Source organism: Pelecanus crispus, chromosome 10, assembly GCF_030463565.1.
Source record: "Pelecanus crispus isolate bPelCri1 chromosome 10, bPelCri1.pri, whole genome shotgun sequence".
NCBI classification, from domain to species: domain Eukaryota; kingdom Metazoa; phylum Chordata; class Aves; order Pelecaniformes; family Pelecanidae; genus Pelecanus; species Pelecanus crispus.
This window is the reverse complement of record NC_134652.1, coordinates 26795863-26822045: the sequence shown is the minus strand read 5'-3', so window position 1 is coordinate 26822045 and position 26183 is coordinate 26795863. Positions and strand designations below refer to the sequence as shown.

Genomic DNA, 26183 nt, shown 5'->3' with positions numbered 1-26183 from the left:
TGAGCATGATGCTATATGGTATGGAATAGCCCTTTGGGCAGTTTGGGTCAACTGTTCTCATTGTGCCCTCTCCCAGTTTCTTGTGCACCTGGCAGAGCATGGGAAGCTGAAAAGTCCTTGACTGGTGTCAGCGCTACTTAGCAAACTAGAAACATCAGCATGTTATCAACATTATTCTCCTACTAAATCCAAAACACAGCACTATGCCAGCTACTAGGAAGAAAATTAACTCTATCCCAGCTGAAACCAGGACGGAAGACAATTTCACACTCTGAAAGAGTAATCTTCCTGGAAGTTTCTTAGCGAAATTAAGTCTGCTACATTTAGGACTTATATCTTCCATCAGTAGCTTGCATGCTATCTTGATTTTAGAAATGTTAACAACATTCAGTAAGGTCTTACTGCAAATTTAAATTTGTATTCTCTGGTCCATATCTCATATGCTAGACCTGCTACCTTTCTCCTGATGGGCCGCTTTACCTGGGCCATTATTCAGAGGTGTAAAATAACTTAGATACCTACTTCAAATAGTTACAAATTTATCTAGTTTATATTTCTGAACATTTCCTTTAATATAGTTCCGCCTCTGGTGGACACTGTCTAATTAACCTAAAAAGAATTAGTAGTGATCATCATAGAATCATAGAATCGTTTAGGTTGGAAAAGACCATTAAGATCATCCAGGCCAACCATTTTAACCTAACACATCCTAGCTGAGTTGTCAGAGGCTATGTATTAATATTGTTCATCTTTCTTTTTATATTTTGGACTGTAAATTGTTCTGTTCCAGTGACCTCCATCCTGTGGTAGCAATCCAGCCATCCTAAATCTAGGAACGATACTGTCAGCAAAATCCATGGCTGGTTGCAAAGTAGCGCCTTTGGTTCTTACTGCCGATTTGTGTTGAGAAGTATGTAACGAGAGAGGGTTGGGAAGATAGGCATGGAGCTGACATATCCTGAATATGGATAACTACAGGGAAATTTCAGCAGGTTGAAAAATATGTTTAATTTGTTATGCCAGCAAGAATCCTGGGAAACTGTAACTGTCCAGCTAGAGGCCAGCTGTGTGATCTTCATGAAATGTGTCACAGCAGCCTTATGTGACATATTGACTTGACAGGCATGCTTAAACTCTCCTGTGGGCAGTCTGATGCATATTTATTAACTTTGAATTTTGTTTTAATCTTATATAAAAGTCAAATGTTTACCCTTTCTCACTTCCTTAGTTCTCTTTGTGTTTCACCTAGTGGTGAGCCATTTGATACAAGAGTAGAAGTTCATAACCCAAAGCAATAAATGGAAACATAGATGGTTCACCTGGTCAATGGCCTATTTTTGATTGAAATTTTGGCTTTTGTCTGTTCAAAACCAAAATGGTTCTGCTCTGTTCCAATATAAAAGACAAAAAAATAGTCTGAATCAAGAGTATTTAAGTTCTTTCATTTATATGTTCCTTTAGGAACTTGTTTGGATAGGATTTTCCCTTTCTGGTCTTGGTTGAGGTTTTTTGTTTGTTTGTTTGTTTTTTGTAAATAGCATATCTGATGTTATTGTCACATTCTCATTGCAATCTCTCATTGTACCCAAAATTAAATCCTACTTGTGACCAGGTTGAAAAATTGCTAGACAGTCTTTCCCCCCCCCCAAAAAAAAGTAGCTGGTATATCCAATAAGAACAGAGAGTTCATGTTATATATATTTTTGTGACAAAATTCATTGGATGCTCTTTTTTCTAAGATGAAAGACAAATGAACTGATACACTATGTCATAATTATCATCCCTTCTCCCAATTACTTTTCAAATAAAAGTATATTAAAAGAAACACTAATTTGGAGTCTTATGTTTGAAATTAATGGTCTTGCAGCAAATATTTCCTACTTTAAATGTCTAAACCTTTTCAAAGATTAAAGGAAATTAGTGCTGGCATGTTTCATTAATTTGGCACTGCAACAAGAAGAAATGTGGGCCTAATTTCATTTGTATGGATTAAGAAATGTGTCAGTTTTTCCATTCTGTCTCTCTAGGGCATTTTTTTACTGCAAGGCCTGTCATGATGACATCACGGATCCCAAAAGGATAAAAAAATGTGGCTGCAAACGGCGTAAGTAATATTGCTATCGCTCCCTTCCTCTCCTTTTCATGAACTGTTCAGCCTTGAAGAATATCTATCTGTACATGCATTTACATGTTTGACACAGTGGTACAGAAAAGCTAAGAAATAAATGCACAACAACGTAGTAAGTGCCATTTGCATTTCTGAAGTCCATATATTCTTATTACATTTCACACCACTCACACCTGTTTCTTCATTAAAAAGTCCATTAGGGTCCAAAGCTAACAAAACCTGAAAAATTAAATCAAGCTAGATCTAATTGTGGAGGTTTCTGAGTTAAGAATGAGTGATCAGTGAAGTTCTGCTCTTACCATGCAGAAATCCAGGAATTTCAATAGTTTTCTGTAAAGCAAAGAACTTTTGTCTATCTTGCTGAACATGATTATGTAGAAGAAGAAACTGGGGAATGAGATTGCATCATGTAACTATTGAAATAAATCATTATTTAAATAAACAACCAGTTTTACTGGAGGAAGGGATTGTCTGGAAGAAACTAAATATTAGTGCCTCTTATGTATATCCTTTTAGAAGATTCCATAGCTGTAATGGTAATATTTGGTTTAGTTAAGTTGTTAAGTCTGCTTTTTAAATTGTTTGGAAAATTTTGCATAAAGAAATAATTGAGTTTTGGAATTGAGATCAGACTTTGCATCTGTATTTGAATAAATATATAGAAATTAGCATTTTATCTATATATACTTTGAAAGAACTTTTTGCAGGAACTCACACAACCACATTTTGGCCAAAGATGTGTTTGACCCATGCGTATTTGTAATACTAATATCAAAAGGATTTAGGGATCCATTTCTCAATGGATATCTGAATATTTATATACATTCTAGGGTATTCCACCATGAAAAAGATCATTCAGTTCAAAAGTACTGATTAGGTAAATTGAAAGATCTCAGAAGAGTTTAATCATGTCTATTTTACCATCACTTTTAAAAAGGAAAAAAACCTCTTTTTTATAGATCCAGTCATAGTGTTATCACTGCACTGTCTTAGAGGATGGAAGAAAGCCTAAACTAAACCTTCTCTGCCTTTAAGAGGTGCCTGAAATTGATGAATTCTTGAAGATTATTTTACAAAGAAAAAATACATCACTAGAGTTTTTAAAGGAACTCCTCTCCCCGCCAAAAAAAAAAAAAAAAAAAAAAGACCCACCCAAAAAAACAAAACCAAAAAACCAGGACTGTGGAACAAAGTAGTGTAATTGAGAGAAAGCAGCTGAAACACTGACAGAAAATGGTGTTTATCCTCCCAGTAGCCACAAGGAGAGCAAAGCACATGGAAAGCATGCCTGATGTGGAAGGAATGTATGCATTGCCTAACATATTGGAAAAGAATTGTTCAAGAACAGTTTATCCATGTGAGAATGTGACCTTTGAACTGCTGCCAAAGCCAATGAGGTTGCTGAGTAAGTTCTGGTAAAGCCAGTTACAGATGCCTCAGGGTGCCTGTAACTCTCAAACCAATTTTTTTTTCCAAATTGCCCAGCAGTTAAAGAGAAATATGTTACCTGTTTAATTTTATCTCATTCTGTCAGAAAAGCAAACTTGTATTTTCTTCTCTGCTCCTCCTTCACATAGTATATGCTTTTCACACATGTGCTGATTAAAAAAAAAAACAAAAAAAGAATTCCCAAAGATCTATCATTTTAATGTGAGATCTACACTTTTCATTGAAATCTGTTAGAAGATAGCAATCAGGAGTTCACAGTATAAAGGGCAAGAGCCCTTTATTATACATGAATGAAAATAAGTGTAACCTGCTCAGTGCTAGGAAACCAGGGAGAAAACAGAGTATCCTGTGACCCAGCCAACACAATGGATATATTACCAGCAGTAGGGCCATGGAGAGGTGAGAGTGACAACTTCTGTGTATAGCACTAGGAAATGTTCCAAATGGCATGGTCACACATATCAGTCCAATAAATGAAAGGGTGTTGGACAGATGAAGAAACAAAATGATAGGGTTAGTGAGGCTGAAGGAGGCGGCTGTCAGAGCTGCTGCAGTGAGCACTGAACACTAAGGAGGGAATCCTCTGAGTCAGGTGGAAAAAAAAAAAATGGTCAGTCAGTAAAATCTTAAATTTCCCTTTCATTGTCTCCCCTCTCCCACCATTTGCCGTCTCCCCTCTCCTTTCCTACAGACACACACACATATGGTCACAGATACCATGATAGCTGGCAGCTCTCAGTACAACTGAGAACAGCTTCCACTTAGGAGCATGCTCACAACTATTAGGAATAATACAATTGCTTTGCTTTTAAAGTTCTGTCAATCAGCGAGAAATTTAAATGAAAAATTTCAACAGTAATTAGTGATTTTTGGTCTCTCAAATTCTGATGACAATCTTGAGATCCCTTTTGTGGGACCTGATTTTTTTTAAAGGTAAGTCTTTAGTGCAGTCTGTGATTCAGTAAAATCTTAGCTTTAGCTTTCAAATCACTAATCACTTTTGAAAATCTTAACTATGTTATCCATCTGTAAGCTACACAAATCATTGCTCTTAAAAATGCAGCCTAACCAAAACAAAGCATAAATTAAGAAAACTTTTCCCTCTTGAATTAAGAAACTGTCAACTGATCTGTCAACAGCTAATCTGTCAATCTGATTTTCAAAGACACTATTTCAAATAGTCACACATGTGTATAGGTAGTCCTATATGATGAATATGTATTTTAATTAGCAAATAACATAGCAATTAGAGGCAGTTGAATGCAGAAAATATGTAAGATGAAATGAAAGGTTGTATGTAAAAATATTGACACATTCAGGTGAATTAAATGTGAAATATTATCTTTACATGGAAAACTTAATTATGGTGGCATTAATTAATGCAGCTTCCTGTGACACTTGAAAATCATATTATTTAAATAATGCATCTGAGGTTGCTCATCAATTTAGATACTGTCTGAACATTAGCTTGTGGTATTGTTGGGGTCTAAACGTGAGTCTGACCTACATAGCCAGTTGTCCAAACCTGTTAGGCCTAATATTAATAATTCAGGGCAGATCAGTACGTTTCCACCAGGCCAGGGATAATTAAAGTAACCTCGCTTTCGTCTTGCAGTTTCTTTGCTATCCCTTTCTCCTTATCCATCCCGCTCCCTGAAAAACATATGAATGTTGATGTCACATTGTCCAGAGAAATGCTGGTGTGGAAATTTTATTCACAGATTGTTAATATTTTTTTCTTAATGTTTTCAATCTCTTTCCTATTCCACTTAACTGTAGTTTTTGCAGCAAGGGGCTATATACATGTATACATTTATATAAAATGCAGCCACGTTGGGATGAAATCTCTAAACTGGATGACCTGCTCCTCCTGTTTCTTTCATTTTGTGCAACAGCTATGGTCTAATTCTCTATATATTTTTTCCAGTGACAGTGCTTGCTGTGAACGGTGGGGTTGAACCCCAGAGGGGACATATCATGTGTACATTGATGTGTTTGAAGGAATTTCTTGTAATCTATGACAATTGACAAACTTTTGATTTATTTTTCCTCTTGCTGCCTTGGAACACGGCCCCTACTATAATTTAACTGCACACTGATAGTGATCTATTGTGAGTAAAAATGGGTTCCCTGTAGCCCAGAGTGCGGTCCAACCTGTCTTTCTCTAGCAGAGAGTATTTTTGTTCAGTATTTTGGTTCTTTTCTTTATTTATGTTGCATGTAGCAGTGACGTCATACCCACGAGTTTCTCATCGTTTACACCCACGGAGATTAGGGTGACGTTGAAGAAAATACAGCAGTTTTCCCCTCTTGCACCTTTTTGTCCCTTTTTTTTCCACAACCTTATTTTTTATCCCTATTTGCAGATGAGATCTTGGCAATGGCATTTTTTTGAAATTATTCTAGAGATATCTCATGATTTTTCAGGGATATTGGTTAGGCTGGGGTAATTACCACTATAGCACTGTTTGCCTGGTTAAGTACAATTCATTGTCAGACCTGCCTGTGTTCAATTTTTTTGTACTTTGTCTTCTCCATTTCATAGCTGACACAGGGAGCAGCACAGCAGCCTTTTACTGTCCTTATCTAACTCCTTTCTCCCCACTAGCAAAAAAAAATGAGGAGATGGGGGTAAAGCCAGACAATGAATTCAATGTGTGCTAACTTTTAACGTATAGACCTACAGATATCTTCAACAGGAAACAAGCTACAGTGATTATTTTCCCCAGCTTGCTTGTTTTGAAATTAATTACATGAGTAGAGCCACACTGACTTTTCAGGATCTAAGCTGTGAAGTCTTACTATATTATATAGAGAGAGTACAAACTTTATAGACCACTTCATGTCAATCTAAGTCATACCTCTTTAAAGTGTACAAAACATATGAAGGCTCTCATCAGCCACTTTTAGTGTGTACAGTTGTGATAATTTAAATAAACACAGCATTTGGGACATGGAAAGAATTTGCTGCTTAGAAATAGAAGCACTGCAAAGAAATGTCCTGGTATAGGGCAGTGTTGGGATTATGTGGGCTTGTTCTTTCAAACAGCAAGAGAGATCAAATATTTCATAGCTGCAGTGAGGCATTACTGTACCAGATTGAGGCTGCTAACCTTACTGTATAACTGCAGCTATTCTAAGTAAGTGAGGCTATGAGACTTTTTCAACATTTCACCAGATATTCTGAATTTATTGTGTGATAACACTTCAGGACTTAATCAGGATTGATATTCCCCCCCCCCCCCCCCCCCCCAATTGTACACACCATAGGATCTTGCAAAGAATCAAGGAAAAGTTGACACTCCTGGAGTTGCATGATACAGTGCTAGTCACCTTGGAATTGCGATGGCCTTCATTATGATTATCATTATTTACTATTTATCTTATTGTGGTGCCTGCAAAGTGCACTAAAGGGTTGAAATCCTGTTGTGGTAGAAAGCATTCAAACAGAGAACAGAAATTTCTCCAAAGGTGTATTTTCAGCCAATAGAATGACACAGCAAAAAGATGGGGCAGCACAGAAAAGCAGATTGTGAAACAGGTCAGCATGATAAGAATCAATACTTAATAATAAACCAGAAAGAAACTAATTTCTATGAATAAAATGAAGAATCCTATTGACTTTGAGGCAAAATACTGGAAGTAATTTGGATTTATTTCAAGCAATGTATTTATTTTAAATATGTTCCTATGTTGAGGCCTTTCTGGACCAGAGAAATTAGTTTAAATAGCAATAAATAAACAGAAGAGCTCTTCATGCTAAGACAGTATTAAAATAGAAAAGGTCATGTAGCTTTGACTTGTTTTTTTCCATTTCCCCAATAGCTTCAGTTTGTTCAGAAATGCAGTTAGCTTTGAGAGTACACTGGCTGAGAGTCTTCTTTAAGGTAATGAAGGAAAGGTCATGATCAGATTGGAAAATTAAAATGAATTGGTCTATAAATGTGCCATTGCTTCAAAACCTGTGAGTCATTCTTATAGCTACTAAAATAGGGCAAATTGTCCACTCAGGTCACCTGCTGTTTCTACAGTTTTGATAAAGAATAGCACTGTGTGAATTGTAGCAAACAACTAACCAGTTGCCTTTGATTGCAAAAATTGCAAGGTAGTGAACAAGCTGACTTGGTGGTCTTGAAGTTGTTCTGTAAAAATTAAATAATGGCGAGATAGCTTTGCCTGTTGTGTTAAGAGAAAATAAATTCCCACAAACAGTTTAAGATATGCTGCTGTATTTTTCCGGAAACTGAAGTTGTGCTGGGGGAAGTCCTTTCAATATTTCAGTCTCATGACGCTAACCAGCATTGCTAAAAGGCGATCAAATCAGTCTGGTCGTCCTTTAATGCTGCTTTTATTTTACCCATGCTGTGGATCATGAGAACTTGATGAATTAAAATGACACTGTATGCATTTCAATTCTTAAGTGTAGTGGGACCCTTTTTTACCATTTGCTGGTCAAGAAACCTCCGGTCCATCGTCTTCTTAACCAGCTGTTATCTCACAAAGTACCACTAGATGTCCTCCTAGATCTACTTTTTGTCACCGCTGAGGTCACAAGGAAACCTGTAGTGATGAGTGCCCTACGAGGATTCGGTAGACTGTATGGTTAAAAACCAGCAAAGATGAAGGGGGATACTATGTTCTGCTTGCTTTTAAAAAAAGGAGCTGTTCAAAGGAACGTTTTAGGTAGAGAATAAACTGCAGTTTCCTTTGCTTATTTTTGCAGCTGGAAATATTCCCCATTACTGTTTGTGAACTCTAAGTAACACCTCAGATCCAGACAATCTAGAAATTTTGACTGGTCTTTTTGAGTTTCTCATCAGAAAGCAAGGCACTGCTAGAAACCTAGACATCGAAGGCACATTCCTTCCTTATTAGAATGGAAGGTTATTGGCTCCTGAGAAAAATTGCAACAAAAGAAGTTTTTTTAAGTATTTATTTACTTTATAATTAATTCAGAGACATTTTGCTTTCCTTTTGCTCTTAACAAATCAGAAAATGACTAGTTCACATATGCCTTGTTTTGTTAGTAAATTATTTAACTAGTCTGTTTCCCGTGTCCAAGATAACTTCCCCTGATATTTTTACTAATTCATTTTACAAATGCTGTGGGATTGTCATCATACTAAGTAGAAGGATCTGTTCTTCCTTTTTGTCCATTTATTATTCAACTAAAAATAGGGAAGTAATTTCCTTTATGTCCCAACTTACATTTTCACTAGTTGCAAATAACAGTTCTATTCAACATCCATAACATTTCTATGAATAGAAATGAGTTGATTCTTATGCAGGTGCTACAGGTGTCAAATGAATTTAACACCCACCCAGAGGCTGTTCTTAAGGTCCCCCTGTCTCTCTGATGATTCCCATTTTTTGTTAATGTTTATGGAAGTTTTATAGGAAATGGTATGTGTGTGGCTGAACCATTTAAAATCATTTCTGTCTTGTCTTTGATCTTGTCACTAGTCATCCCTACTAATATTCCATGTTTTGTTTTATTTAAAAGAAAATGAGTATTGTATTTGGTATGAATGTTACAATGACTGTATAAAAGGAATGAAGAGTAACAGCATGTTTTCTTTCCAAAATGTATTGCTCTGATATGCAGTTGCTTATATACTGGTTGAAACCCTTATAGCAAGTCCTTTCTGCTACTTATATTTCCAGGTCCAAGCCTGTTTCCTGCATGTTAATGATGTGAAATATTAAAATGATGCATGATCTCCAGAACAACTGATAATAATAGTTAAAAACAGTCCCTGAAAGGGCATTGCTTTTGCGAAGCGCCATGGAGTCCTTCCCCTATTGAACAGGAGGGCTTAAATTTCCCACTTCATTGACTTAAGTCTGATGAAAATGGTACAAAAAGTTTTCCTTCCCAACCCTCTTTGCCCTTAAGGATGATTTCTTTTAATTTTCATAAATGTGTCCTATCCTATTATTGACTGTTGACAAGATACGGCTACAAGTAAATGAAAACCAGGGACTGTTGCTAACCAATGACGTAGCAGTTGAGAATTTCTGAGCAGTGTGTTTTGCTACAGCATTTGATTAGAAAAAGTCCTTCAAAACAGCTATAATTAAAACAAAATGGGCCTGCCTTTTACCTCACCTACTGTTAGTGTGTCTCACAAATGCCCTTTATTTTTCTTTCATTTCCTTAAAGTGAAAATAATAAAATAGGCATAGTGGAAAGACTTCCACATTTTTGGTAACATATTTCACTTTTCTTTTTCTGCCCAACTTTTCAATTTTAAAGAACGTGTTGGGAAGAGTTAGACAGAGGGAAACCATGGGGAAACAAATGCTGTTTTGAATTTTCTGTGCAGTTTGAATGTGTATGCATCAAAAGCTGCAGTGGAAACCTTCTTACTAAAAGCCAAGCTCTGAGGAATGATGTACCATGCAATGAACAAGCCTGATGCTGCATGATGACTTTCTGAACAGCTGTAAGATAACTCTACTAGGATGCTAAAAGAACATGACGTTAGTCATGTGAGCAAAGTTTTAGAGGAATGGAGTCGCTGCTGAAGAGATCACTCATTCATCTCCCTCAATGCCTGTTTTCCACAATCATAATGTTACCCTTGCTTGACAAGTATACTGTATGGCAAGTCATCAAGGCCTTAGAACAGGACTTGACCCATTTGAGCGATTTCAATCCCTCTTCCCTGGTGACTGTGGCACTAAGGAACTGGAAAAAAAATAAGAGAAATGATTTTAAATTTAATGTCATTACCATAATGCAAAAAAGACATCCTAAACTGAAGGTACAGGCCAGAGAAACATTACCTTTTTTCTGCATTTGCTTTTAAGGTTTTGTTTTTGCCTGTCAGTGTTCTGTTTTGTTTTCAGTATAAATGAGTCAGTTCAATCTAAACCATTACCAAAAGTGTTGGTTCAGTGCAACATGTGAAACAATCTAAGTGGCCTTTGCATTTCTTCAGACTTAAACATACCTGTGATTCAGGTAACAGACAAAACTGCACGAATGGTAATTAAACTTGCATTTCTAAAATAGGATGCTGTATATTTCTAGAAATATATAACAAGGACATTTCCATGACTGAAGGATATAAATGTTCTGTTCTAACATGGCACTCCTTTTGGAATTAGCCCCTAATTCTACATTCATTTGGTTATTTGGTTCTCGATCTACCTTTGAATCCAGAGCGGGAAACATGCCAATGATTGGTTCAGCATGTTTCAATGGACCAATGCTCTGTGTGCTTTTGGTGATGCCTTATTTGTGAACTGATTTTAATGTCAAGCATATTTACCATTATTAGTTGTGTCTCTTATATGGGCAAATTCTGGTATTCTGTCAAGAGTTAATTTGAATTCCTGAAGATATAATGTAAACAAAGTAAATTTTTCAGAAAATTTTATGAACATCTTGTAACTCTTTAGTAATGTGTAATTTATTGCAATAAAGGAGTTCCCTGGCACAGTTGAATACAGAGAAATAATTAGCATATGTTTAAAAAAAAATTTATATATATGTATATATATGTATGTATGTGTATAATGTATATGTGTGTGTGAGTGTGTGTATGTAAGAATATATGTGTATGTGTGTTTTTGTGTGTGTATACATACATATATATAGAGATATATAAAAGTCTTTGATTTTTACAGGACGCAAGATAGGCCAAAAATATCTAATGGATTAGCAACTTTGGGTTTTTCTTTTCTTTTTAGCCCAGTAGTATTAATTGTGCCAAGGGAACAATATATTCTTAGGATTCTCTGCTTTTACTATGTTCTTTTTTGATCCAAACACTTGACTGTAAACAGTAATTCTTCCCCATGTCTGCGGTCACCCTATAAGACTGAACAGAAATAAAGAGCAATTTATCTTTTGCCCTACTTTTAATGTACAGCCAAAGTGTTATCAATAATCTCATTTCATTTTTTTTCCTGGGTCAAGACTGTTAACATAAACTAAGGCCTGTATTAAATCCCTTAAATTACCTTCCAGCTGCCTTGTTATATATATAACCTTGCCATTAACCTGCTGCTCTTCCTCTCCTCCCATCCAACACATGGTTATAGCCAAGATGTCCATCTACAAGAGAATGAAACTGGCATGTTGTTTTGATTGCGGACGCTCTGAGCGTGACTGCTCTTGCATGTCAGGCAGTGTACATAGTAACATGGACACCCTTGAGAGAGCCTTCCCACTTTCTTCTGTCTCTGTTAATGATTGCTCCACCAGTTTACGTGCCTGTAAGTTTTAACACCAACACATGCTGTTCCATGTCTGTGGTGTCTGTGGTATCATCCCCGTCTTGTGTCGTACATTGTAGTTCTGTGAGTTTTACTGGGCTGATGCTTTTTTAAAAAGTCAAACCCAAATTTTAATACAGCTCTGTATTTATATTTCTCTTTTAATTTACTTTTAATACGAAAAGTGTAATTCATTATTTTGCTTCGTATACTCTTTATGAAGCATGCTCTTGCAATAGCATGCAGGACCTTAGTAGTGCGGTTTGGTGACATCTTTTTTAATTCATACGATATAAATTGTCATTAATTAACAATAAGTGCTTCAGTGGAGGTACAGGCCTGTGTCTAAACCTATGACTGGTGCTAAGTGGACAGCTTTAACAGTGCTGGCACTAGAGCAGCGTACAATAGGCAGTGAATAAATACACAGGATACAACTTAGTAGCTGAACTGTAGTAGCTGGAATTCTATTCTATACTGCTACCATTATCTTTAGTTTTGTTTGTAACCCTTCATTCTCAATAAGGCAGGACCTTACATCTAATACTGAAACCGTAGAAATCGTAATAAAAATGGTTGTACTTTTTGTAGTGCCTTTTCAGAAGGGCTAGCCTGATGCAAACTTCCTGATGCAAAATTTTTTAAATTAATTGTAGAATCTGTTCCATAGGATGGTACCATTCTGGAATATGTTCTAAAATCTCTTTTTAAAGATCAGAGTTGAGAGGGAGAAGACAGAGAAGTTAGAACAATTCTGCATAGCCATTAATTCTTTGGGCAAGCAGTAGGGATTCCACAGCTTCCTTTATCAGTGTGATGTCAACAATTGAGGAAGATTGTTAAATAAAATGATGATTTTTTTTTTTCTTTGTTTTCTTATCCTCTTTAGACATTCATAACAGGCAAAACGATGTCTTGGGACAGGAACTGTTTTCCTTTCCCTACCTGAATGGCAAAAAACCCCTATAAAATTTTTCAGATACATCTATAAGGAACATTAGGAGTTTTGATCAGGAAGCATGTCCGCCTAACATTACAAGTCATCACAGATAAAAATGTCTTCCACTACTAAGAGTATAATGTAGTTCATAGATTATGCATCTGGTTGCCTTTTGATACCATATGTGTATTGCACTATGTAGTCTAAGTGGTGAATGACTTTGCTTTAACTATTTTGACGTTTGAACTATTTTTCCAGTCACAAATGTAGAGTATATAACAATACTATGATTTTTATTAGCATTTTTTTCTGATGACTCTGTCAAGTAAACTGATTCTCATAGGATTTCTTAGAGATTTTGCCAGAAATCTTCTCTCTGTATATGTGTCTGAATGCACTCTGAATGTCTTTTTTATCTACCTGGTTGCAACTCATGCATCATCACCTCTGGGGAGATGGTTCCGAGTTTTAAGTCGTATTCTAAGTTACAGGAGTTTTTATCCTTTAAAGAGACCTTTATCAGAGTAAAACATAGCAAAATATATTTTGTTAAGAAAAGTGAACAAGAAACCTTCCTGGATTGAGAATTACTGCAGGCAGTGTTACTTACACAGCCTAACAGCCTCAGTAACACAGTGCCTGGTATAGTTTGCATTAATACAGACTAGTACAGAGAATATGTGGTTGGGTCCCGGCACTGGTGTTAACAGCAACCACACCAGGCTAAATGAGTATGTCCCCTACAAATGGGTAAAATTTCTGCCATTAGCACTGTTTGGCAGGGAAAGAAAAACCGTAATTTGTAGGTTTACCGTAGCTTTCAAGTTCACTTAAGACTCTGCAGAGGCAGCTAAAGTAAACATTTTTGATTGTGTTGCCTGCTGAGCCAAGAACCTCCACAATAATGGTATTATTGCCACCAAAAACAATACTGTTGGGAAACACGTTAGATCTATGTTGTATTTTGAAGGATAAGTGATATTGACATCTTTGAGGATTTTTAGCATCCTATCTTTCAAGGGCCTGTTCCCCTCTTCATCACTCCATCAAATCAAAAGAGATCTCACTCTTGCCCTTGTGAGACTAGTCATCTTTGACTGTTAATAGTAAGTACAAAAATCAATACCAATTCATGCTCTTTGCAAAGCAGCATAAGCCTTTCTTTTCCAATTAAAATATATATATATACACATGCAGTGTTTCACTGGCAAGGCTTCAATAGAAATCAGTGTATTTTCTTTGCAGCGTACAGGGGTCGTATGATGCCCATCTTGACAGAGCTAGTTAACTCAAAGAATGGCGGTGAGAGTCAGCTTTTCATTAAATATGAGCAGATGTGAAATGTAGAGTGTTTAACAATTAGAAATGGCAGCAGCAGGGCCCCAGAATCAAAGTGAGGTCAGATTGGTGGATCAGATTACCTCTCTTACATTCTTTAGTTGTTCTGAAAATCATTTTGAATTAGTGTCAGTGGAGCCATGATGGGTTTTGCCCTTTGTCTTTTATGCTAGGACTGTATTGTTTCCCCAGACACTCATTAAAGGTCATTATACTATTACAGGGCTTGCTTTGGTCGTGGTGCCCCAGTTGGGTTGGTTTGCTTCTACAATTGCTTAATGTATTTCTTTCTTTTTTTCTTTTTTCTTTTTTTTTTCTTTTTTTTTTTTTTTTTTTTTTTTTTACTTTTGGTTATAAGAGCAGGGTTTTTTTTCAAAGTAAATAAAATCACAGACCATTGTATGAAATTTCTTGAAACAATGAGTAGTTTTTGTAAGAACTAAAGCTGTTTGTAAGAATCTGATTTCAAGTAGAAGATATCAATTTACATATTCAATGATGTACACAGGATTTAGTGTACTAATTGTATAATATGTAGAGAAAGTGACACTTGTATATGTTCCACTGTGAATCAGTTTCTGTGTTATTATATTGTTGCCTGTACTTGCAGCAAATGAAAATCATAATTTGATTAAATATAATTACATTAAAATAGCTTTTGAGTTTATAGGCAGCTGTGTGGAAAAAATGGATATGATCTTTCTAAATGTAAGGAAATAGGATTTTATTTTTTGTGTGTGTATGTGTCTACATTTTTTCAGGTTTAGCTGCTTTTGGTAGATTGTTATATGAACAGCAGTCAAATGGTCCAAGCACTTTTCGTACTGGAGACTCAAGTGAATTAGAGTGAAGAGGGGCACTTAGCTGCTGAAAAACATGGACTGGTTTATACAATGAAATTATGTTACTAATAAGTGTGATGTTTCTGCTTAGGTCTGTGCCAGATCTTGGGGAGTACCATCCAAATGATTAATTGATACAGACAGAATCTTAACCTGAACCATTTAATTTCTGTGTTTCTGTATCACCATATGGCTGCTGCTTCTCAGGAACATCAAAAGTTCATGTTCCAAAAGGAAACCTTTTCTAAACTTGTCACTGTGCCCACTGCCATGGGAATCTAAACTTCCAAGGACATTCTTGATACTAGGCCCAGGCATATCTAATTCGGCTTGTGAGAAAACGTGCTTTGGCATGCTCTGATAGCTCTGAGAAGCTTTATGTGAAGACTTTGACTTTGGTGAATATCGGGGATCTCCAGAGACAAAAGACAAGACTTATTATCACTATATTTTGAATTCAGGGTTCAGCCCAAACTCCTAGCTTGCTTTCCTATTTGGAAAGAAAGACCATACTAAGACAAGCTGGAGAAAGCTTAACTTTTGAAAGTAGCCAAAGCATGTACCTACCTGTGTGCCAAGCCCAGTTTAGAACCATATATTCTGTCTGGTCTTCTAGTGCCATCACGTGGGTTATGCTGAACAGACAGTTTAGCTTCTGAGTCTTTCTCAAAGGAACTAAAATTGCGTTCTGCAAGATTAGACGAACATTTTGGGTAGCTTGAGTAAGTATGGCTGTTGAACCAAGGTTGGTACACTGTGCAGAAGCTGTCTGGCAATGTGGTTTAGCAAGTTAGATCAAGGAACACCCTAGCTGCTTCATTGACCTGTGCTACTTAGGGCAGTGTAGACCCTGCCTGTGTGTCTGTACAACTTAAAAAAACAACTTCCACAATGAGAGTTGAAATGACATGTCACTTACTGATTTAGCCAGAGAGAAAAATGCATACATAACACACACACACACACACATATTGGTCAGTGTATCTAAAACTCATTGGTTGTATAACTGTGTTTGGACTTTTCTATGTGAGTTGACTGTTAAATCCCAGATTCCTAAATTACTGGCTGAAAAGACAGCGTAAGTCTTTATTTCTCCTAGAATGCAAGCACCATATCCACTGCTTTCTACAGAACAAAACTAACCTACTACTTCTCTAGTCCTGCTGAAGTAGCCAAAACAAGAAATACTTGTTTTTATGGATGGGTTAAGGTGAAGAAGGACCTATTTGTGCCCTGTCAAAGGACAACTTTCAGTACTAGAATTCTCTTTTCACCCTTTAGCAGCAATGGTTTCCCTTTTATGGGATACATATACCACCTTGTGGTGGCTAGAGACTTTGAGATTCTCAACCAGCTATAGCTATGATCCCATTTACATTATATTTATAATACTCTGCAGAGGAAAAGGTGGGGTACTACCACAGCTCTCTCCCACTACACACGTTTTCTGAGCTGTGGGAATTCTACTGTAGCCACAGGAGGGATGGAGACTCATTTGCTCTGAAATTCTTGGTTTTACATATGCTGCATAAACACCTTTCTCTTTAATATAACGCACTGATCCCTGTGTGGTCACACTGTCTCATCTTTGTCCTGTGCAAAAAGCCAATAGCATACCTTTAATGTTTTGAGGAAGAAGAAATTGGAGGAGTGAATAAGCAATCAGGTCTGCTTGGAAAGGAAAGACAGATGTTGCCCCTCAGGGATGGCATCATAACGTCATAAGCAAGTGATTATAATCAGATTGTTATGTTTTTACAGCTCACTTCCATGGAATGACCCCACCTCTATATACTAGAGAATGATATAGCATTATCTTGTGTAGCCTGTGGGTTTTTTTAATGAGATTAATGAAAATGGGACATTAGAATGAGACACAGTGCCAAATAAATTCCTGTTAATTCAAAGCTACAGAGAATATAAATCATAAGCCTGTGTACCATGCTGTGGGTAATAGACTGATTTATGTAAACCTAGTTCCAAATATTGTTCTTTCTTTTAGGGTGACAGATTTTTACTTCAGTTACATCAGTTCCCCTGTATTCAGGGTTGTGTTTCTGAGAATTGACATGGCTATGATGTTTCCTCCAAATACCTCTACGAGACTGTATGTGTCCCCTTCCAAAATACTGAAAATAATGTAAAAAAGTGTATATCTTACAGTGTTCAATTTTGCAGAGAAAATATTATTTTAGATAACTCAGTTAAGATACAAGTCCAATACAGCTGGAAAAAAGTCAGACATATGCATCTTACTGTAGTCTGTTTTGCTACTGGGTAATGAAGAAAACCAACTTACCTTCCCTAGCCACCTTCTCAGAATGAAATGCTGTCAAGAAAGCTGCTGTTACCGAAACTGGCCAATGGGGTTTCGAAGCATATAAAACCAGACAATGGAACAACTGAAAAAGAAAATAACAATGTGGGAGATTCCTGTGCTATTTTATACAGGTTCTTACGGTGTAGCCACTGACATGAAGTCAATGCTTGTACATGCTAGAGATTTGCCATATTTGTGGCTAGCTCAATAGCCTGTGGTACTGGCAAATCAGAAGCCAGACACCATGAGATCTGCTTTTCTGAGAATGAAAATCTCCTAATTGCTTTTCCATTTTCAAGCTTAGTTTATATTTGTGTTTCTGCCTAAGCTACTTTCTTTCCATCACCTTCTCCTTGTAGCAATCGTACAAATATGCATGCAGGTGTTTCCACTAAAGAAGATGGGATGAATTGACTCAATGTGTGCAATCACAGTCTTAACCAGCATTCCAGAACTGCTTGCTGGAACAGTGGTTTCACTGAACCAACGCTTTGATTTGTCTGCCTTTCTCTCACTCTTGATGTGCAGACTACCAGGTGATCTTCTCCTTGATGCAACTGTATGTTTTTCTGCACGGCTAACACAGGGATAGAAGCTGTGATCAGAGTGGGCTGGTATATGCCATCCTGAGACTCCAAGTATCTATTCCATCATTTTTTCATGTGAATGAATGCACTGGGACTTTTATATTTCCTTTTCAAACACTGAATAGATGACATTAATTACAGAGGGGGGGGAAGGTAACTTGAAACAATAGGTATTTTACAATAGGTGACTTCAAGTATGTAGTTTGACTTCAACACTCAAAAATTAATCCCTTTTATTGTTCTGCATTTTAATAGAACCGGAGTGCTGCTAAATTATTTAACTTTCTTTTGGATATAATACAAGAATATAGATGAACACTGAGATGTAGAAATGCAAGAGTAGAAAAAAAACCAAAACAATCCCCCAAACCAAGCTGTTCCTTTTCAGACAGTAGAATGGTAAAAGTGAGACAATCTAACTTGTTACTCAAGACCGGAAAATATAACTAATGAAGCACACGCCTTTTCAGATGAGTTTTGTGATGCAGTGTATACCAGTAAGCTGGTGCTCTGCCCAATTCGTGATGTTTGTAACAAGGAGATTAACTCTTGCATCACCATGGGATGGTGGCACTGCTAAGTTTAGCAGCAAATCTTTTGAAGAATTGGGAAGGTGGGGGAGGGAGAGATCAAGAAGTCTGCATTTAATTCCTTTAGGCCTTTACATTGAGTAGTGATTCTTACCAGGGTCACAGGGAAGAGACTAGTGAGTGGCTTGCGTTGATGGGGACAAGCTAGAAAAGATGCTGTCTGCATCCTGTGGAGTGAATTTAGCAGAGGGTCTTATGCAAGGTGACATGGAAATTATGTTTGCATTTTTAGTTCCTGAGTGTGGCTGGTTGTCATGAAACTCACCATGACAGTTTCTTACCACCAGGCAGCAGATTCTTCCTGTTACCTCCTTGGTGTGGGACAGATGCTAGCCGGTTAGCTCTCCTTCTCTACTGTTTCCGAGCTATTTCAAGCGACAGATGCCAGAGCTGGCTCAGTTTCAGCTTGAGCATTTCTGTCATAGCCCTGCCTTGAGCCCAAATTCTGACCTTTACTATATGAAATAAAGTACTTATGAGCAAGCAGTGGCTTGATCCAGAGCAGGCTTAGAGCAAATGTCAAGTGTCAAGTCAGTCTCCTGCCTCCTTATTCCACCTGCATTAGGAACCTAGATTAGACCCTAGACTACAGCACCGACTGCCTTAGGCTTTATGGGTCTGGAGAGACATAAGTTATTAACAAAGAGTTATTAAATTTTTATCAGTTTTATAACACAATGTAAATGCCTTCTATGAATCTACATTGTATTCATTATCATTTAAAACGTTAATTAAGTCAAAGTTGCATTTAATTTAGTTCTAAATGTGCCTTTGGGAGGAAGCTTTTAAAAACAGCTGCAGGATTGAGAAGCTCATTGATGCTGGGAAGTTGTTAGTACCACTTTTCAGGATAGGTCCCCCAAGTTGATTGCCATTTTGAGTCTTAGCTAATTTGTGTTGATGTTATTGGGCAAGGTCTCAAATTAATATTGAACCAATAACAGCAGAAAGCTATCAGCTCATGCTAATCACAGACACACTTTGACGTGTAATTTGTGTTCTTTTCAAATTGCTTCCAAACTAAAACGAACAGTTCATTTGTAAAGCCTGTAGTTCTTGTACTCTTGTATTTTTTTCTTTTCATATCCTTATTGCTTGGCTCCTTTTATAGTTCAGGGAAAAATATGTTCACTGATGTGGAATATTGTCCCTCAGATTAATAGAAAAAGAAGTCCTCTGGCCTAATCTTCTAAATTTCATGTGATCTGAAGTTATTGTAATGTATAGAAGGAGGTGCTTATTGAAATATACAACAGGCCACAATATAGTATCAACATGTAAAGTGGAATGCAGTTTACTATAAAAAACAACTAGAATAAAAGCCATCCAAACCAAGTTAAAATGTGCTTGGCTTGCATTATATATGGGAGTGTTATTGCTTTTGGTGCTTTTTGATGTAAAAATGAGAGAAAGAAGGAAAAAATCAAGTACAGTGTTTCCATTCTCTGATTATTCCATTAAGGCCCCCAGCATATTTAACATATGCATACCTTTAATCATGCAAGTAGTCATATTAGCTGTAGTGTGGCCACTAATGTACATACTACGCAATTCATACTTTTAGAACTGGAGCCAGAGAGAACCAACCTACGAGAGAACCAACCTAATGCTTATCTAAGCTAGGAGAGTCCAATGAGTCCAGAGATCTTCAGATTTTATCAAGTTCAGTGTAGATCCAGCAGAGTGATCCAGCAGAGTGGTCCAGCCCTGGAGGGCAGAAGCAACATGAAAGACATTTTTTTCTGGGTCATCATATTCTCTACTGAGTACCTAGAACCTTTCCAGGTATTTGTATATGCCAGGATACATAACCTCATGAATTTTTTTTATGTGCTACATGAAAAGAGGAGATTGTTGTCACAGAACTCTATATGTGGTTCTTGAAGTGCCACAAAACAAGCACCCATCCTGTATCATTGCTTTGATTGAGCTTGTAGTAGACAGGAGGGATTTGAGAAGAGGAAAATTTTTAAGTCTTTTTAAGAAATCATAGCTGTATTTTTTTTAGTATGTAATTTCTTAAATATGTTGACAGTATACTTTAAAATAGGTTGAAGTTCAGTTGTCGTACTTTAACTGTTTGAGACTATTTACGAGCTTCTGTTAGCATACCTTTTTATAATACAATGATATAGTTTTCCTTGTGATGTTTTGTATATTGCTGAATGCTGTAATGCTGTAATTCACTTTTTATCAATGACTTTAGCAAACATACCGTGTGCTACCTCACACACACATGATACTGATAAGATCTTGTTAGCACCGTACAATTACTCTGAAAAGGAAGGGTGGAAAAAGCATTATTACTGTGTAAGAAGTGGCCAGTGTCATCTGGTTGAAAATTCATGTGGACATTTTAGTTTGACTGGAAATTCTACCTAGGCAAATGGCACAAGGCAAAGATCCTAATCTTGACTGCGCCACTGTCTTACTGCATGACTACTAGTTCCTTTTCCACACAGAGACTGAGAATATTGTATTCTCAATATATTATATTACATTTTGTGCTAAGAAGTGCTTTGAAATCCTTAGATTTTGAAATACTGAATATAAGCCTGGGTGTCCTTTTGACATAGTAATTGCCCTACAGAGGCCAATTTTCATGTCTTCTGATCTTTGCTGAAGGAGGTCATAGATACACGGCAAGGACGAGAGGAAGAGGAAATGGGGTACATGACAGAAAGGAGGAATGGGTAAATTACCAGAACTGCCTTGCTGCTGTCTAATTTAGGGAGGTTTTGAAATGGGATACTATCTAAGAGGGCATGAATACCTTCTGTTTATTTGCATCAGCAGGGAAGAATCTCTTTTTAGATTTCTGGAAAAAAAAAAAAATTTAAAATCATCTGCAGTTTTTAGCTGTTTCTGAACTTTAATTGGAATGCAGTCCTTGTTTACTGTGAAGAACTGCTGAAGGAAATCCAAAAAAATCATTATAGTGTCTTTGATCTTTGTCATGCAATTTCCTTTGTTCGTTCTTGCATAAAAGATTTTGCTTGCACTAAGCAAGTTGCTTTCCCCATTCCCATGTTCTTGATGGTATTATCTTCACTCTCTAACTCAGTGGTTGTATGTGTTGTCTGACACGGCACTACAATATGGAGAGAGATTTTACATCACCATAGCTATGCTATGGAGGAAGACTGGCAACAAGATACGGAGGTTCTGTTCTTGAGCAAATTCTTGTCAGAATGGACTAGCAGGTGTACCATCTACCAATCTAGATGGTTTATTCTACAATTAGAGCCTCTTCTATAGTACTTACATGATCCCATATGGGATATATTGCTTGGACTTTTAGTAAAAATAGAAGTTGTGACACATGAACAACTTAGAAGTCAAGATAAACATTTGCCTAGCTGATAAAGTTTCATCAGCTAATAGAACTAAGATTCTTCCAGCAAAGAATAAAAACAATTTTTTGAGCCTAATGTAGAGATGATGCTTATTCCTGTTCCATAAGGAGGGCCACAAAAATGGTCAGAGGGCTGGAGCACCTCTCCTGTGAAGAAAGGCTGAGAGAGTTGGTGTTGTTCAGCCTGGAGAAGAAAAGGCTCCAGGGAGACCTTAATTGCAGCCTTTCAGTATTTAAGGGGGGCTTATAAGAAAGATGGGGACAAACCTTTTAGTAGGGCCTGTTGCAATAGGATGAGGGGTAATGGTTTTAAACTAAAAGAGAATAGATTTCAACTAGATATAAGGAAGAAATTTTTTACAGTGAGGGTGGTGAAACACTGCTTCAGGTTGCCCGGAGAGGTGGTAGATGACCCATCCCTGGAAACGTTCGAGGTCAGGTTGGACGGGGCTCTGAGCAACCTGATGTAGTTGAAGATGTCCCTGCCCATTGCAGGGGGGGCTGGACTAGATGACCCTTAAAGGTCCCGTCTAACCCAAACTGTTCTATGATTCTATGAGCAACACGAGGTAAAATCCACAGTCACAAACTGATAGCATGTTTCATTAACAGGCATTTGTTGAGTGATTTTTTTATTCATTCTTTACCTCTGTTAGAATTATTCCTGATCTACCAAAACATGCAAGGACTGTCAGGTTCTCTGTGATCACTCAGTCACAAGATGGGTGGCAGCAAGGAAGTGATACAGTATTTATTTAGAATCACAGGTTGTGAAAATGAATATAATTCACATGATGAGGCAGCAGAAGGGTGAAAAGAAGTGAGATGCACCGCTGAAAAGAACAGGCTGTACTTTTCTGGCTTCCACTACATAGTGTCCTTTACAACATATGGGAAACATTTCCCAAATTTTCAGATGACATGCTAATATTTCTCACTAATAATGGAACTGGACTCATAGACATTCTTGCATCTTCTCTTGGTTTTGACATGAAATACTCCTTTTTTACTTGGTTCTGAGCAAAGCCAATAAGTTTTACAGTGTCAGGGCAAGCAACAAAATAGGAAAATATATTTTACTAACTCTTGGATGCTAAGAACTGCTTTTGATGTTCCACACAAAAATATTTATCCTATTGTTTGAGGTTACACATTTTCAGAGTACTATTCAAATTAAATTTTAATTGTTGCTAAATTATATTTTTGTGTCAATTGAGACATGAAAATGTATTTTTTGTTTCAGTTTATGCACAAAAAATCTGCTGAAAAATAAACTAGTCTTCATTTGGTAAAGGTCTAAATTTTTCCATAGTTCTTAAAAGCTGAATTTTTTGCACCAAGAGCTTGTGTTCCATAGAACAATTGTCCAAGGAGAAATGTGTATGTATATATATATGTGTGTGTATATATATATATATATAAAGTATTTCATTGTGTGTATTTTGATTGTTTCTGGTCAAGATTCCCACTGCCCTGGGTAACAAGATATACCTTATTAATTTCTTTATTCAGACAAAAGAGAGAAGGTGAGAGAACAGTAGACTTGGACAGATGTCAGTCTCAGCACAGATTCTGTGGTGATAATCGTAATGCAAGGATCTGCAGAGAGTGGAATCAGTAATGTAATCCTAGCTATTTGAGAGGATCCTTCCATACAAGGAATCCAGCTTACAGGCATCTTACACTTTGGAGACTTATATGACTCATCAAAAGCCTTTGGTTACATTTGGAAGAGAGGTAAATGAACATACAATTTGCAGCGACAGGGAAGGCTCAAGCTGAGGATCTGTGATTGCGCAATCTAGATTTGTCTGATATTACATCAGTCTGAAATTCTGCAAGAGCAGGAACCGACATTCTTTTAACCCATTGGCACCAGATCCTTCTGCATGTTGATTTATGTAGTATGAATTCTGTGCCTGATCTGGGCACTTCCATATACCATTATTGTATAATTCTGCCATTCTTAAAACTTCCTACACCTAAATTTGCCTCTTTTCAAGCATGGAATTATTTTAATTTTTGTTTCAGATCTCCCCTGTGATCACCACCACATGTTCTTTTTTATTATAGCATGGTCTGTGGAACTACTTTTTTTTCTTTCTTTCTTTTCTGAATAATTCCTGAAAATACTGTCTCCTACTTGAATGACGATGCATACTCTGGTTTTGGATTCAGGATCTCTAGTGTTATCATATCTATTAGCTAATCAAGCTTTAATGCTCTTTGGATTGGCTGATTGAATCTTTGAATTCTGCATCTCATTTATCTGCAGTTTTACTGGCATTTCTCCTGCTAAATAAATAGATGAGCTCTTGTTTTGCATCTTGAATTGTAGCTTGAGGGAATGCAAGAATTGTATCTTCAGGTTCATATATTCAGCCTCAATACTCAAGCCCCACATACTCCTCAAGAAATATCCTGAAGTTGTCCCTTGGGTCCCACAGATTTCCTCAGCAGTATCCTTGAGTTCTGCCCATGAGAAATATAAAATATGTCAAAATATGCATTTGTTTTTAATGTGCCTTTAGCATATGAGTCTTTTGTCTGCCCTCTGCTTTCTCCTCAAGCAGGACAAAATAAAATCCTCAGAGGTAGAGCTCCAAGCAATTCGCTTTTGGAAGATGACTTTCTTGGCAGCTGTCAGTGTCCCCTGAGCACTGGATTTCTGGATGCTTTTGGTATCTGACTCTCAAAACATCTGGCAGCAACACTATTTCCAAATATATTGACATCCTGTGGCATTTGTGGTTGATATAGTTACATTCAGGGTAGTAACTGACCCGTAAATCTTAGGAAATCTTATATGTCAATTTTCTCTTTGTTGGAGAGAGTTCCTCCTCCTGCAGGTGATTGTGGACTTTATTGTGAAATTGGTGTGATAATTATAACAGAAATACTGGCAGTTCAATGGTTTCCTGCAGAATTTTCTTTCTTTTTTTTCTTTTTTGATCAGTCTTCTTTCCTTCTTATCATGCTACCTGCTTTGAAAATGAACATCATCTGTATTTACTTTTATACTTACAGAGCATAAATTATTTCCCTGGTATAACACTGAGCACACCAAGCGTTCTGCAGGACATAGCTAAGCAACCTGAGTGGCTAGTTCAACACTTTGACAATCCTCCAAAAATTCTCCATTGCCTTCTTCCCTCTCCTCTTGTTTCAGTGCATTGTGTACTAACAGTGAGGGCGCTGCTGTTAGGCTACCTTCACTTTCTCTGCTAATGTCCATATTCTCATCAGGGTTTAGTTAATGAAACCAGAAGTACATAGCACAATGCATTTACCTTTGATGAAGTTTTCTTTCTAAAGCTGTTCCTCGTCATGGGTTGTGATCTCTTTGAGTGATCTGCCTGATCCTTGTCATGAACTAAGCAAGCTTGACATCTCTGTGTAGCTTTAGTAACAAAGTGAAAGATAAAAGGACAAAACATTTTTTTTTTTCTTTTTAAAGCTGGCTATCAGTTTAGTTTGGTAGATTCACTATTATTTGCTTTCTTTCTCAGTTTTGGTCTGCATACTTTTATACAGTTACAGTTTGTCTTACATGAGGTGAATGTAAGATGGCATGCATTTCCCTCTTACAATAATTCTGAATAGTTCAACCATAACTTCTGCATGCATTTCAGTGATATCAGTGCAGTATTTTTGAGTATTAGAGAAATAATCAGAGGGAATTTATAACAGTCCTTTTTTATTTTGTATGTTTTGTATGTTTAGGTTTTATTTGAAAAATATGATCTTTGCTAAATACATCCATCCTTTTGAGTACTCTTTCTGTTAGAGATCAAAACACTGTTGTAAGTAACATTACTAGTTATCGCCACTGGATTTCTTAGCTTATGCTTTATTTTCCACTCTTACGAAATTGCCAGCCCTTGCTTCCACATAGCAATTGATTTCAGCAAGCTGCTGTATGCTTTGGCAGAGATGTGGGTATTAATTCTTTCGCGGGTTCTTTTGCAGATACAGTCAGAGGTAGACATCACATTTCCATTTCTTTTTTTTTTTTTTTTTTTATGATGATGAATGTTGTGTTGTTTTACTTCCTTTGTTTTGCCATTGTTTACCTAGAAATTATGTGCTATACTTCCCTAATTTTCCATAGCAATGAATTATATTCCATCTCTATTTTTGCTATCGCTATTTTTGCTATTACTTTATAGATTTAATCTTAGTTATTTATATCTTGGTTGTTTTTTATATTAATACATTTGCCAGGTGATATTGGTTTTTTGGATACATTTGTTCAGAGAAAAACAGCTTTACAAGAATGGAGTACATTGTAGAACTCACTAAAGTAGAGAGCACTTAGAAAAAAAGATATACTGATCTATTTGATTAATTTGGATGTTTACCCTGTGACTTACAGTACTTTGCATAAGAGAATTGGTTTGTCAACAAT

At 36.8% G+C, this 26183-nt stretch overlaps 1 protein-coding gene across 41 annotated transcripts in view; it reads left to right on the top strand.

Annotated features, from left to right (window-relative positions):
- KCNMA1 (potassium calcium-activated channel subfamily M alpha 1) overlaps positions 1-26183 on the top strand; it is a 528106-nt gene that overhangs the window by 419943 nt on the left and 81980 nt on the right. For 18 of the 41 annotated variants that reach the window (XM_075717316.1, XM_075717324.1, XM_075717315.1 and 15 more), the window contains one exon: positions 2028-2104. In XM_075717316.1, coding sequence (XP_075573431.1) covers positions 2028-2104 — 77 coding nt within the window. Of the gene's footprint in view, positions 1-2027; positions 2105-3380; positions 3534-5679; positions 5689-11629; positions 11804-26183 lie in introns of all 41 variants that reach the window. The other 23 variants (XM_075717335.1, XM_075717321.1, XM_075717325.1 and 20 more) reach the window with 4 other exon arrangements.